At 41.6% G+C, this 15,569-nt stretch overlaps 1 protein-coding gene and 1 long non-coding RNA gene across 2 annotated transcripts in view; both read right to left on the bottom strand.

Annotated features, from left to right (window-relative positions):
* Positions 1-15,315, bottom strand: part of LOC111961241 (pleckstrin homology domain-containing family G member 1-like) — a 41,882-nt gene extending 26,567 nt beyond the window's left edge. Inside the window, exon 1 of the mRNA XM_023983362.2 lies at positions 14,680-15,315. Coding sequence (XP_023839130.1) covers positions 14,680-15,273 — 594 coding nt within the window. The 5' untranslated portion in view covers positions 15,274-15,315. The remainder of the gene's footprint in view (positions 1-14,679) is intronic.
* The window catches only part of LOC139027903 (uncharacterized), a 393,207-nt gene that overhangs the window by 196,775 nt on the left and 180,863 nt on the right, over positions 1-15,569 (bottom strand). The window lies entirely within an intron of this gene.

The following is a 15,569-nucleotide window of genomic DNA, read 5'->3' as shown; positions in this document are numbered from 1 at the left end:
GGGGACATCTTTGTAGCGTTTTTATTGCTACAATTACATCCACTTTGAGTGGTTAGTGCGTCAGCTGTTGGAGGATGAGTGGGGGGGGGGGGGGGGGGTTTTGGGGGGGGGGGGGGGGGGGGGCGGGGGGGGGGGGGGGGGGGGGGGGGGGTAAAGTTTTACTAACTTTTTTTTGATTGGGTTGTAGAAAAATAGATTATATTTATATGTCTTTGCAAGAATATATCCCATGGTGAAAGTAGAACATTTGAACTTTGATAATGACATGTTTGTTATTGTAAGTTGGTGCTCTACAGCAAAGACCATATCAAACGGCCAGTGTTCAAGTTTTTATTAAGGTAATGCTAAGTGTGGAACTTACAGATTAATTAAAACAGATTTTGGTTTGCACTTGATTAATGCCAGTGGGTTCAGTTATTTCCTTTAATTTTCTTTCGATTATTTACATCGTATGAACTATATTAAATAATCATTATTTAACAAAAAATTAACTCACACTTTGACTTGCCACAGGGTGTATATCATATTTTAATAATTTTGTATGTATATATAGATAGAACATGATTGTTTCCCTAAGATAGGATGGAACATAACAAGCACACAGCAGTTAGTATATACATTTTCCTCACAATAAGGCCCAAACCAAACCAGCAAGCTGGTAGCGCTATTGGAGGCTAAAACCAATCAAAAATTAAAGGCACCGCAGCTTTAAACATCTTCATTGGAGAGCTCCCTCTTTCTTGCTCTTTGGATTAGTGCATTGTCTGAGGGGAAAAACACTTTTTTGTAGGAGAAGTAAAGTAAACAGCTTGAACAAGCAACCTTGACAACCAGATTAAGGAAAACATGAAAGATCAAACAGTGCTGCTGCTGGGCTGGGTGTGTCATGAGCTGCCTGAGAGAGAGCTGCAGACTAGTTTTGAACAGACTGGGCTTGTGTGCTCAACTTATGCAGAAATGGACCTTCGCAAATGCTGGACCCAGGGTTAAAAAGCACAGGGTGAACTTTCTTTTGATACTTTCCAGCTCTGGGTGTTTTATACAGCCAGGGTCCAGAGAGGCCCCAGCCTTTTCTTCTCCTGTATGACAGGAACACGACTAACGTGTCCTCTCACAATGCTTTTATGCCAGATCACAACTACAGTGCTTTCCCTGCCCCCTATTTGCAACTGAAAATATCAGTCTTGAAAAAGTATTTTGTGTGGGCGTGATGTTGACCAGAAGCGGGTGTGGTTGGTTGTTAGTCAGTATTTTCATTGGTGTATGTCGGGTGTGTTGTTTGCCTCCTTGAATTCCTGTCATCCGTAATGTACTTCTGTGTTTATTTTCAAAAGTCCTTATTTTCGGTTTGGCCGTTTTAGTGCATTACAAAGGCTTTGTGTTTTGGTTCCTCTGTGGTATAATGAAGAATTGAGGCTAAATTGGTGAGAAAGTAATCAGTCACTCATGTATTCAGTTGAGAAGGGGACTCACATCACAGAGTGGCCGTGCTTGCTCTTTCAGCAGACTGCTCAGTATTTTGTGAACACACGCTGAAATTACCCAGTTGCGGGTACGGAAGGCTGGAAACTGGACTGTGCCCTCGCTAGCTGCTCAATGATAAGAAAAGTGATTCTGGTGGGATGAGCTTTCACACAACATAGAGTTTCCAGATTAGGGCTGATTAGGGTATTAGGTATTTGCGCTGGTCACTTTATTGTTTTATCACAGAGTTACTGTAATGTAAGTGGTACCACTTTTGGTAACTTGCCCTATGTAAACTTGTGTATTTAAATATCATCAACCGCACTGTTGGAACTTCACATATGAGTTTGTCATGTGACTCACACAGGTTTACTATTAAAAGTGGTCGTACTGGACGGAAAGGATGAGGCATTAATCAGTAGGATTGTAAGCAGCAAAACAGTGGGACTAGTATACCTACAGTATTTATTAGTTGCTATGGCTTTCTAATGGAGATGGTACAAAGGAAAGCAGGACAATATTTGCAGGGTAAAGGGTAGTGTCTGTCCCACTCCCTGTGGGGGTTGCCCAGGCAGCTGTTGTCTCTCTGCGCGTTGTCCTGCGCACCACTGTGCTCTCTTATTGCCAGGTGCCAGGCCATGGGTCAGGAGTGGACAGCTGCAGGTGAGATCCAAGCAGCCTCTGTTCCATCGGAGACTGCACACGCTCAGGACGGCCATTAATAATTCAACCTAATTACTTCTTCCTCTGTCATCTGTCCATAAAAAAGGAGGGTGACATAATGTCACTGTGGCAACAGGGGAAGAAAGGAAGTGTGCATTTCTATCCAATTAACTTATCCATAAAGAATGAAGTATTGTTGCCTGATAAAAAGTTAGTACATTTTTTGTGTTGTACAGTTTTCTAATGGAACATTTGATTATTTTCAACACCTTCTTTTTCAGTGCAATGATTTTTTGGGAATCTTAGCGCCTATTTTGTTACGCAGTTGCCAGTATGTGTTTGTCTTTACACTTTAGATTTATGTTATTTCATGTTATACTGTACATATACAGGTTTTTTCTGTATTTTGTTTTGTGGATGCCCACCTGAGACCTAATACTTTAGTTTCACGTGCTTATCATCAATAATGCCATGAAGGAGATGCAAATCAGGTTCACTATATATAGAATGGAAGAGTAATAATTGAAAGGGCAGTAGACAATTGTGCCATTTCAATGTGTCTACGGCTGCCAAAACTACACTCTCTGTAGTACTGTTGGTTTGCATTGAATGTGAAACTGTTGCATGTGTGGAGGAGTGTAGAGCGTAGTGCTATGCCTGGAAAGTTAATGTTTCACTCAATCTAACTCATAAAAGAAAGCAAAATGCTTTTCAAATCTAAACACCTCTTCTATTCAAATTATTGTACATCTTCCATACCATTTTCTCACACATTCTTTTTGCCATGAGCTGACTAGTCAACCTCAAGGCATCTGAGATGTAGACGTATTTTGGAGATTGAAAGGATTGCAGCAGTTTTTCCTTTTAAATAAACGGCGGTCACAATTGGCATGCGTTCCATCCTCTGGTGGGTGTGTATAGAATATATATACTATATATATATATATATCATACATTACATACAGAATACATACATACATACATACATACAGTACATACCATACATTACATACATAGATTATATGAGGTATACTTCTTCCATAGTGGAGAATGGAGGTGTGCCCCCCCCCAGTCAGAACTCAGGCCAGCATATCATCTTCCATGTCTGGACCCATAGGCTTGTCAGAGCTGGGCTGATTGGATTAGGACTCCGATCTGAGGGGGGATTCAGACCCATGGGTGAAGTTTCCCGGATCCGGGGTCCACGGGCAGGAGCGCCATGGGTTAAGGGAGGGATCCCACACAACCACTGTTCTAGTGGTGAGACTTTCTATGAATTGTGACATGTGAAACACCAAAGGAAATGCCTGCTATGATCCAAGACTGTTGTGGGTCTTGATCTAGATATTTCAGTAATTTTCTGTTTCACTATACTCTTCACCTGTTGATCACAAGCAGGTTGTAGTGGTCACATGTCGTGATATGCATATAAGCCGATGTCAAGTTTTCACATCAACATATGCATGCAGTGGAATCCACTGTATTTGAGCAGCACCTTCTTGGCTGGAATATGACTACAGACACTTCCTACAGGTTGGCCAAAAGTTTTTCCTATGCCTGTGTCCCTGTTTGAGGGGTGGCCTTGGTCCCCTTCTTTCGGCCTCTCTCAGTGGACTCAATACTTATGGCCTTTGTCTCTGTGGTTTTTCAAGGACAATAGACAGTGCATTCGGAAGTATTCAGACCCCATTTCCACATTTTGGTTTACGTTACAGCCTTGTTTAAAATAGATTAAATAAATGTTTTACGCAACAATATAACACACACAATACCCCATAATGGACAAAGTTGAAAACAGGTTTTTAGACAGGGGTTTAGCAATGTGTGTGTGGGTGTGTTTGTGTGTGTGTGAGGTGTGTAATGTAATATAATATATATATATATATATTATATGAAGTATTCAGAGCCTTTACTATGAGACTCGAATTGAGGATGGGTGCTTCTGTTTCCATTGAGCATACCTTTGAAATGTTTCTGCACTTGATTGGAGTCCACCGTGCTAAATTTCAATTTGATTGGGACATTATTTGGAAAGGCACACACTGTCTATATATTTAGTACAGCAGTTGACAGTGCTGTCAGGCAAAACCAGCCATGAGCGTCAAAGGATTGTCCGTAGAGCCCCGAGACAAGATTGGTCGTGCACAGATCTGGGAAGGGTTCAAAGATGTCTGCAGCATTTGAAGGTCCCCCAAGAACACAGTGGCCGCCATCTTCTTAAATGGAAGAAGGTTTGGAACCACCAAGACTCTTTATTAAAGCTTGGCCACCCGGCCAACTGAGCAATCGGGGGGGGGGGGGGGCCTTGTCAGGAGGTGCCTAGAACCTGATGGTCACTCTGGCAGAGCTCCAGAGTCGTCACTCTGAAGAGCTGGGGAGATGGGGAGGAACCTTCCAGAAGGACAACCATTCATCAGCACATCCACCATAAGGCCTTTGATGGATAGAAGTGGCAGGATGGAAGCCACTCTCAGTAAAGGCGCATGACAGCCCACTTTGGAGTTTGCCAAAAGGCCCTAAAGGACTCTCAGACCATGAGAAACAAGATTCGTGATCTGATTGAACCAAGATTGAAACTCGGGCTTTCAATCGGGACATCATCGCTCTGAGGACCTTAAGTAGTTGTTCTTGCTGCTCTGCAAGGGCCGCGGCCTTTTGTGAGTGATTGTTAACGATGCTTTCGAGGGTGGCTGTTGTCGTAGTGTAGGCAGAGGGTCCCTTGTTCACGCCCGGTAGGGTGAGGAGAGGGACGAAGCTAAAACTGTTAACCTACAGCTGGAGAGGATCTGTAGAGAATGGGAGTAACTCCTGAGATACAGATGCCAAACTTGTAGCCTCATTACCCAGAAGGCTGACAATCGCTGCCAAAGGTGCTTCAAAACAAAAGCTACTGAGTTAAAGGGGTTCTGAATACTTATGTAAATGTAATATTTCAATAATTTTTGTGTATAAATGTTGCAAGCATTCCCAAAAAATGTTTTGCTTTTCATTATGGGTAATTGTGTGTGTATATTGGTGAGGGAAAAAAACGATTTTAATCCATTTTAGAATAAGGTTGTAACAAAATGTGGGAAAAAGTAAGGGTCTGAATACTTTCCGAATGCACTGTACTCTATTATTACCTGGCTGCCACAGCACATTTTTTTCCTGACAATTTTTAGAATACTGTCACTATTGTATGAAATCTGATTTCTTAGCAGAATTTCCCCAGTAGAATATGTTCCAGCATAGCTTAGAGTGACCCACGCTCCCTTTTGGGTGTTTCACAGTTTTCGCAGCAAACAGTTTTAGGCAGACATTCAGAGCCCATAGCCATATGCTACAATCTGTGTTCAGCTTCCAGGCGAGACCTCTACACCTGTTTCTTCTCAGGCTGGCTGTGTGTGTGGTGTTTCTACATGGTGTACGAGGTCTCTTGCCTTTAAAAGGTAAAGATTCCACCCAATTTTGAATGTAATAATTGTTTTTGTGATCTCTGAGGAATGTTCTATCGAATCCCTGGGGTGTCATTCACTTTTCATGTTAGCTGAGCTATTGCTTTTCAAGCAGGCAGAAATTGAGGCAGTTTGATGTAGCGTTGCGATAAAGCATCTCACTACACTGGGAAGTGAATAGAATCTGACTTTTAGATTGTGTAAATGTCTATCTACATGTCAGATTTCAATACAGGGGTCTGTTCTTTCTCTCAAATGAGCCATTTGTCATTATTCCTACACGAGAATATGTGTATTTAACAGAGGGTCTAACCATATTTATCCAATTTTGTTTGCCTCTTCAGTCCCAGAGTACGTTGCATTGGTCGTTTGCGAATGTCCAGACTCCACTCTGTGAGGACGTATATCTGCAGGTTGGAATATGGTGGATTGTAGACTCCGAAATTGTAAGTTGATTGCAGTTTGGTTATGGAGCATTTTCTCTATAGCTAACTAGCTACTTCACATGCTGACATTTGCTTTGTATATTGTGTTTAGCTACGTCTTGCTTAGCCAGCAGGCCAGCCCGATTTTTGTTAGTTGACTTGAGCTGCCAACAGATTTTCCACAACGATTTTCACGTGTGTGCTAACACTTATTATAATGACAAAATGGTAACATTGTTCACAAAAATATTGTCCTCACATGTTAGTATTATATACATATGTAAATTAGAGAATTAGTTGTTTTGGGTGGATTTTCCTTTTAAGCGTCCAGGCACCACCCCTAATATGTTCGTTTATTGTTCCCCTTAATGTCATACTCACAAATCAATTTGTACCAAGTTGAATGTGAAACACAAATATAAATACTTTCCCATCTGAATATTGTATTAAATTATACATTTTGTGATACAGTAAATATCTCATATTTGCATATCACGGTAGTCCATTTTGCTGGACCTGGATGAGGCTTGCCTAAATATGTTTCCTTCATTTGTTAAATACTCCATGACCGGATTTACACATAGCCGATTGTGGATTATCATACTTTTGTTCATCTTTCCATTTTGTAAAATACTAAAGAAAGGTAAGTAAAAGCATTTTTGCAGAACATTTTTAAGAACATGTCATCTAAGATACAAAGAGATACAACATATAAACAATTTCCCTATGTATAAATCTGGGAATACGGTCAAGGATAATCAACACAGATTATAAGCTTCTGTGGCTGGGAAGAATTTGCTTTAGGGATGGCAGTTTAAAGACAAGGACACTGAATTTAGACTACCGAACACCAAACACCTATTTAGACCTAATCACCAATTTCAAAGTAAGTACTACATATAGTTTCAGTTTGTAACATCTTTATGAAATGTTATTTTAAATTATGTGATTCAATGTAGTAAACTTGTGGACATTATGGATGTATGTCAATTAAAAAGTGGTTACAATTCTGACATTTTTGTGATGGTAGCCGGCGAGTATGATAAATAATGAAAATATTTACATTTTCACAAACTGTTCAACATTTTATTTTGACCTTCTTAAAATACTATATTAATGGGACCAAAATCCCACCCCCCCCTTATCAATCTAAAATGGGATAGTACATCAAAAAATGTAATGTTTGCCTCCGTGTGCTGACCTTAGGTATTTGCTATGACCACAGTCCTCATCATACTGATGCTTTCCACTAATCTGGAGCTGCCTGTGTAGTGTTGCTGCTCGACATGAGAATTAGCACCAAACACCGAAACATAGCAGTAATTGCCTCCTTTAGAACACCAGCAACACTTTAGTTTAAATCAGCATATAGTATTCACAACATGTGTGGCATTACGGCCAAGGGAGCAGAGCACTGCTAAGGGAGACAGAGCCAGTCCCAGCCTTGGCGTCTTTGGTGCTGTTCTCGTTGGCAGCCCCAACCCTGACAGAAACATTAACATGGCCAGGGCTGCTTTCCCCATATCAGTGTGGCGCGGAAAGTTTGCTTGTGCTGTTGATCATGTTGTTTGGGCGCAATTCGCTCCAGGCTTAGCCTGCCCGCTCACGATGTGATAAGCATCACAGTACTCAGATCTGAGGCGGACTGTGGCTTGGGATTAGGACAGGGGAGAGCGGGAAGTTATGCAGACGTGGGAGCAGCAATTGCAAATTTTGTTGAGGGTTGTTTAATGCACGCTTCTCTCTGCCTTTGAATTAAAACAATTGTTGTTCCTTTCCTCTCTCTCTCGCTCTCCTTTTCAAGAAAATGATCCGTTTCATCTTGAACTACTACTTTGAGATGGAACAACACTATTCCCACATTTCCCTGTCCGATGTTCACGATTAAAAACACCTTTATATATTAGAGGTGCATTATTAATTACCTTATCGGGCATTTTTGAATGATTAGCGAAATGATGCCATTTAAATATTCTTAATAAATAAAACTGAGGATAATTAACGTTGAAGTTTGAATGTCCCTTTTTGCCTTAAGTCTTCTTCTGTATTAGATGTTAGGTACATACATGTTTAGAACCCTGATTTTTAAAAAGGCTGCTCTGTAATGAGTGGTTGTTGCTTGTTTATTTGATATGTATGTTACCACTGGTGGTAATAGGAGCTGTAATCTCAGAGGTACTGCTCTCGCGCTCTAGGAGAGGATCAACTACTTTGATGAAGCAAATTAACATAGATGGAAAAGTCTTGAAAGTTACTTTACAAACTACTCTGCCTCATTTAAGGCTACCAGTAGAAGACAGTATGAACAGGATCAGTATTTGTTTCCTTACATCCGGGTGAGTTGGTACAATGTACCTGGTGGACTATTTGGGAAGTACTGTAAAAACGTAAAATTGTCTCATTATATCGTACATTTGACAATAGTCTGAGAGGGTAAGCTACATCATGGAAAGTGACAGGTGTTAACCAAAAGTGATGTTGATTTGATTGACAGACAAGTCAACATTAGGCACTAGGTTGTATTTAAATGGTTCAATAGAAGTTCTCCCTCCTTGAGAGGTTATTCCAAGAATAACTGTATGGGATGGTTTACAGCTCACTCTTCACGAGGTTCATTAGTAGGCTGAATATAGTGTTTGTCAAGGCTGGTGTTGTGGAAGGCCTTGAGGATTAGAGGTCTCTCAGTGGGGACACAGTACCTTTGTAGATAATGGCTGTTGTTATAACTAAGATTCATGACTTCTATTTTCCAGATTCCCTTGAATATTGAGTTGAAGGCAAACGATATTGCCATATTGAAGGAAAGGCTTTACCTAATGAAATCGTACTGATGTGTTTGTCAAACAACATAGTAGTTTATGAATAGATGATGATGGTGACTTGCCTTACTCAATGACTCAGATGACTGAAATGGGGAATTACAGTGCACTGAAAGTCTACACACCCTTAACAGTGTCTTCAAATTTGCTGTTCCTTCACATTAAGTGAAAAAAAAAGGAAAAAGAAAAGGAAAACTTCAAAATTATACACAATAAAACAATGAAAGTGTCTTGATTACGTTATGTCTTCACACCCCAGAGTTAAAAATTAGTGGAAGCACTTTTGCAGCCTTACAGCGGTGAATACAGCTTTTGAATACAATTTACTTTGCACAACTTCTTAGAGCCAACATACAGTAAGTATGTCTATTATTTTTGTCAAAATTACAGACGCACAAATATATACGTTCCCAAAAATGCTAACCATCTGTAATGGTGAGAGTTTAGGCGGGGTAGGGAGCCAGGGGGGTGAGGGTAACTGGAGAGCTGGGGGGAGTGCATAGGATTGTAATGGATACATGATGATGTGTGTGTAAGAATACTTTTTTGAAGGTTGTACTAGATTAAATGATGAGCTGATTGAAATGCGTAAGAGTTTTGCCAGGCTATGTGTGGCGCCATGTTGTTGACATTAGTACAATGCATGTCTGGTTGTCAGCTAAGCATCTGTTTCAGATCAAAGATTATACAAAACTAAGGTGAGGGATGGTTTTCACCTTGACGTACTGTAATGTGCTTTCAGGACTTTTAGGTCAAATATGAGGGTCAAAATTCATGACGTCAATGAGTCTTCAGGTCAGAAAGTCGAGAGCTTACAAAGAGGTTCCCCGAGTTGGATTTCTGAGTTGATCATCTGGTTGTAAATTAGATTTGTTCCGCAGGTCTTGGAGATTGTCCCGCCCGCGCCCCCCGCCCCCCCGCCCTCCGAGTTCCAGTTGTCTTGAACGCACTGATGTCTGAGATTCGATAGTTCCCAGTTGTTTTGAACAAGGCGTCACATTGTAACTATGGTACCTAAGGGTTGCCAGCTCAGACCCCCCTTTCCAGGTGTTTTATTTATATTTAACTTATAAACTRCTCCTTTGTTTGCCGTCCATTTATTGATAAATCCCCCATCATCGTAATATTTCCTGCATGATATCCCCCCACGATACCTTCCCACATCTCTACCTCCCATGTACTTGAAACCCCCCCACAAATGAAAATAACCCCCCCACAAGCCCCCCTAAAATGATTAAACCATATCTGGCAACCGTGTTTAGCTTTCGCAGTACGGTTAGTGTAGGGAGTAGGCTTGTGTTTGGGGTGATGATCTGTGAGGTGATAACATTTGATTTGCTTTGTGTTTAGTCAAAAACTGTAAACGACTTGTCAAGTCAGGTGCTCCGGTTCTTGTATACACTGTAACAAGTACATAGAAGATTTGTAAAAAACCTAGGTGTTATTTTAGATTCTGAACTAAATGATTAATCACATATTAGGAATGTGACCAAAATATAGAGAATCTGAGGGGGCCCGAAACTGTGGACATATTTAAAATACACCTTTTAGCTTTGCTTTTCCTAAGGGTGTTTTAGTTGTTCAGTTTTTATTGTTATGTTTCAGTTTTTTATCCTCTTATGTTTGGTGTGTAGTAAAAATATTCGTTTTTTCCTGTGAAGCACATTGTCGTGCATTCCATGTCTGAAATGTGCTGTATAAATAAAGCTTGATTTGATCAAATATTTATAATATGCTAAAAAGTGGCCAAACTAAGTTAATATTTCTCATGCAATGGGCACAGCCATCTTTGACTTTGACTTTGTTAATTTGCGTCATAGTGAACAGCATTCTGGGATTAGGGAGTTTTCACTTGTCAAACATAAACAAACATGGCTGCCATCAAAGAATTTAGCTGCTGTTTTTTTGTCATCACAACGTGTTATTTAGACTGGCTTATGGAATGAGTTTGGCTGTGGATGTGTTCCGTGTAATGCTTGGATGATGAAGTTCGCATTTATCTTTTACAATAAAACATGAAATTGAGGAATAAAGTTGTGAAGACCTTTATTTCCCATCAGTACAAAACTTTGTTTAGGWGCTTTTCAGACAAGAATGTTGTTTAGACGCATTTGATGCATCATACGTTCTGTTGCTACTTTTCCAATGACATAGTTGCGATGGTACGCTGCAGGGACCACTCAACAAAGATCACAAATATGTGATTGTACTCGTCAAAGGGTTAATAGCAGTAAGCGTTGGGAGGGTTGACAAATATTGAAATGAAGGGGTGAAAAATTATGTTCCTGTCTAAAAGTGTCTAAAAGTGTAGTGGAAGAGTGGGTGTCCTGCKCCATAGATCTGCTAAGGGGGTCATTGAGTAGTTCATTGAGGAATACAGGTCTTAATAAGGGGAGTATACGTCTTTAACTTCTTTGGGCTGCAGGGGCAGTATTGAGTAGCTTGGATGAAAGGTGCCCATTTCAAACGGCCTCGTACTCAATTCTTGCTCGTACAATATGCATATTATTATTACTATTGGATAGAAAACACTCTAGTTTCTAAAACCGTTTGAATTATATCTGTGAGTAAAACAGAACTCATTTTGCAGCAAACTTCCTGACAGGAAGTGGAAAATCTGAAATCGATGCTCTGTTCCAGGGCATCCCTATTCATTTGCTTGATATGTATTAGTATACATGCACTATCACGCCTTCCACTAGATGTCAATAGGCAGGGAGAGAAGAAATTGAGTGTATAGCTTGATCTGAGGTCGAATAAGAGCTCTTGGCATGACGTGACACCAATTTCGTGTTTTCTGGAAGACGCGAGAAGGAACCGGGGATTGCCTTCTGAAAAGCTGTCGTTATAGACGGCTACTATCTCCGGCTTTGATTTTATTTGATAAATGTGACAATGTCATCGTAAGTATGATTTTTCCAATATAGTTGTATCATATTATTGACATTTTTTCGGGAGGTAGGCGTGTTGCGTTCTCTGCATTTGTTCAGGAAGGAGAGCTTCGCGCCACTTGGCTAGTGTGCTTGCTAATTCAAGAGGGAAAAATGCCATTCTAAAACTAAACAACGATTGTTCCCGACAAAGGACCCCTTGTACAACATTCTGATGGAAGATCATCAAAAGTAGGACCCATTTATGATGTTATTTCATATATCTGTCGAACATGTGTACTATTAGTTTGCGCCCAGATTTTGGGCACTCTCTCGCCATACGTAAGCTGCATGTCGTAATGAAGTTATTTTTAGAATTCTAACACGGCGATTGCATTAAGAACTAAGCTATCTTTAATTTGCTGTCCAACATGTATTTTTTAGTAACGTTTATGAATAGTTATTTGATTAGATTAGGTGCCTCTCAAGATTTCTCCGGACATTGTTATTGCATTTTGCCTAGTATTCACATTGTATAACCACGATTTGTGCCGCTAAATATGCACATTTTCGAACAAACCATATATGTATTGTGTAATATGATGTTATAGGACTGTCATCTGATGAAGTTTGAGAAGGTTAGTGAAAAAATTAATATCTTTTGCTGGTTTATTCGCTATCGCTAACGTGCCTAACGAATCAATGCTGTTGTGTGGTTGGCTATTGTAGTAAGCTAATATAATGCTATATTGTGTTTTCGCTGTAAAACACTTAAAAATCGGAAATATTGGCTGGATTCACAAGATGTTTGTCTTTAATTTGCTGTACACCATGTATTTTTCATAAATGTTTTATGATGAGTATTTAGGTATTTCAATTTGGTCTCTGTAATTGTTCTAGCTGCTTCGGTGCTATTTCCGATTGTAGCTGCAATGTAAAACTATGATTTATACCTCAAATATGCACATTTTTCGAACAAAACATAGATTTATTGTATAACTTGTTATAAGACTGTCATCCGATGAAGTTGTTTCTTGGTTAGTTTGGTTGGTTCTTGTTTAGTTAGGTTGGTTTTGTGCAAGCTACCTGTGCTGTGAAAAATGTCTGTGCTTTTTTGTATTAGGTGGTGAGCTAACATAAATATACGTGGTGTTTTCGCTGTAAAACATTTTAAAATCTGACATGTTGGCTGGATTCACAAGATGTGTATCTTTCATTTGCTGTATTGGACTTGTTAATGTGTGAAAGTTAAATATTTCTAAAAAATATATTTTGAATTTCACGCCCTGCACTTGGATGGGCTGTTTGTCATAAGTGTACCGACACCGCCCTGCAGCCATAAGAAGTTAAAGTGGTGCTCCTCAGCTCTGCTCAGTGTTTAGCTAACCTACTTTAGACATTGTTATCACAGCTCTTAATCCCTCTTCCCACAGCCAGCCGTTCTCTCCCCCTTTCCTCTTCTCCTCACCCTGAACGGAGGGAGAAGGGATAGTGTCACGTCCTGACCATAGTTCTTATGTGTGTTGCTTGTTTTAGTGTTGGTCAGGACGTGAGCTGGGTGGGCATTCTATGTTGTGTGTCTAGTTTGTCTGTTTCTGTGTTCGGCCTAATATGGTTCTCAATCAGAGGCAGCTGTCAATCGTTGTCCCTGATTGAGAATCATATATAGGTGGCTTGTTTTGTGTTGGGGATTTGTGGGTGGTTGTTTCCTGTCTTTGTGTTTTCACTGCACCAGCTAGGACTGTATCGGTTTGCCAGATTTATTATTTTGTATTTGTTAAGTGTTCACGTTTATCGGTCGTATTAAACATGTTGAGCACTGGCTACGCTGCGTGTTGGTCTGATCCCTGTTTCACCCCCTCTTCTAGTGAAGAGAGGGAAGGCTGTCGTTACAGATAGGGTAGGGGGAATGGGGGGGGGGAAGCAGACTTTTCCTTCAAACAAACTCTCATCCTCATCCTCCTCCCTCACCCCTCCCCTCCCCTCCCCTCCCCTCAATCCCTTATTCCTCTCTTTCTGAAAGGGTTTCCTGCTGGATGGGACCTCTTATAGACGACAACCGTTCCGCCTATGACCCTGCTACCCCCCCTACCCCATACTTCACCAGTCTCGACTCAGACCAGGAGAGGAAGAGAGGAAGTGGGACGATGGGGGAGAGAAGGAAAGGACAGGGACGATGGGGGAGAGAACTCAGCCCCACATTACTGTGTCACACTCACGTTTCATCTGTTCAGTATCATATTGGATCAACAAACTGGGCCTGATATGAATCTTCTTTAATGCCAATGTTTGCCCTACTTTCACATACACATGAACAGGGATGGTCACGCACTAAATTATATTGTGTATCAGAGCCCTTCCTGAGACATATAATTTAATACCCGCACACACTCCCCTCTTTACTCCAACCATACATTTCTTTTAACACAGAGACAGAAACACATTTAAAGGCACCGGGCGGGTGTATATCAGTATGAATGTGTATTTGCAGTTCAAACATAGTCGTTGTCAGCAGTGTGTGTGCGTGTGTAAAACAGTTGGACAAGCAGAGTGTCGGGTTACCCTGCCTAACCCCAKCCGTACACACAAGTGACCCTGTTAAGAGCTACAGAGACAGAGAAAGAGGGACGCCAGGCCGGCAACAAGGTGTTTGTGTCACGTGTGGCAGGAAATCCCTGCAGGAGAAACACTAGGAGAGGTCTCTGACTGTCAACTCCAAACTAGTAATTGAAATCCTCCCATTTTTATGTTCCCCCCTGAAATAGTAACCCGAGTTAACTACTCCTGTGTACCAGGATATGGGTGTTGTCTGTGGACCTCACACTCACCCATCTTGACTCGTGTTCTTTCTTACACAGGTCCTGACTAGTATGATAGTATGTTCTGTAATATTCTTCTTTACTATGCTATCTGTACCATGCCAGTTAGTCTTATACTGTATGTGCTATCCTACTGAGATAGCTGGTGTATCTTTCCAGTGGTTGTGTGGTACCATGTTCCTCACCTGTACAATGCTGCGCAGGTCCTGTACGTAGGTACTTTCAGTGTCCAGTATTTCCTGAACCACCCTGTCCACATACTGCACCCTTGGCCCCGGGGTGGACATCTCCCCATCCTCTGTGTCTGACTCTGGGGTCTGTGCAGACCCATGTTTAACCATCTCTCTCCCAGTCTCTGTCCTGCCATCCTTCCTCTCCTCCTCATCCCCACACCCCAACTGCCTGGKTGGAACCAGCTCCAACCGGATCGCCCCGGYGTCCAGGTCGCGGTTCGAAGCGGGATGACAATGAGAGGAGGGGCTTAAGGTGGAGCGGCTGCCCAGTGAGCAGTGGCTGTCCCGGGAGGAGGCGGAGGAAGAGGTGGAGCCGTAGCTGATTGGACGCTCGCCGCTGTCGGGGGAAGAGTCCATGCTGTGGGCAGAGCAGTAGCGTAGGGGGGCTTGGCGGATGTCGGAGTGGCGGAAGCGACCTGGAATGCCCACGGAGCTTAGGACCGAGTCGGCGTCTAGAATGTCCGGCAGAGGAGGGAGGGCATCCGTGTAATCGTCTGAAGGGAGGAAGAGAGAAAAGGAAAGTGTGAAAACTGAGACCTTCATCATTGTCCTCTCATCCAGTACAGAGCAATGAATGTCAACACTCACAGAACAGAAAAATGCTTAAAGGCTTCAACTATCCCCCAAAGTAAAAAAAATAAATAATATATTTCCACAGTTCCCCTATCTGGATTCCAAGTGGCAAGCTTGCCAGGCCACAGGCCACAGCCTATAGTCTCTCTCATCATCTCCTTCTCCCCCCTCTCTCTCTTTCTCTCTCTCTCTCTCTCTCTCTCTCTCTCTCTCTGCTCGCTCCTCTCTCTCTCTTCTCTCTCTCTTCTCTCTCTCCTCTCTCTCTTCTC

Source organism: Salvelinus sp. IW2-2015, linkage group LG1, assembly GCF_002910315.2.
Source record: "Salvelinus sp. IW2-2015 linkage group LG1, ASM291031v2, whole genome shotgun sequence".
Classification (NCBI taxonomy): Eukaryota; Metazoa; Chordata; class Actinopteri; order Salmoniformes; family Salmonidae; genus Salvelinus; species Salvelinus sp. IW2-2015.
Note: the sequence above shows the minus strand (reverse complement) of the source record. Positions and strands in the feature narration are given on the sequence as shown.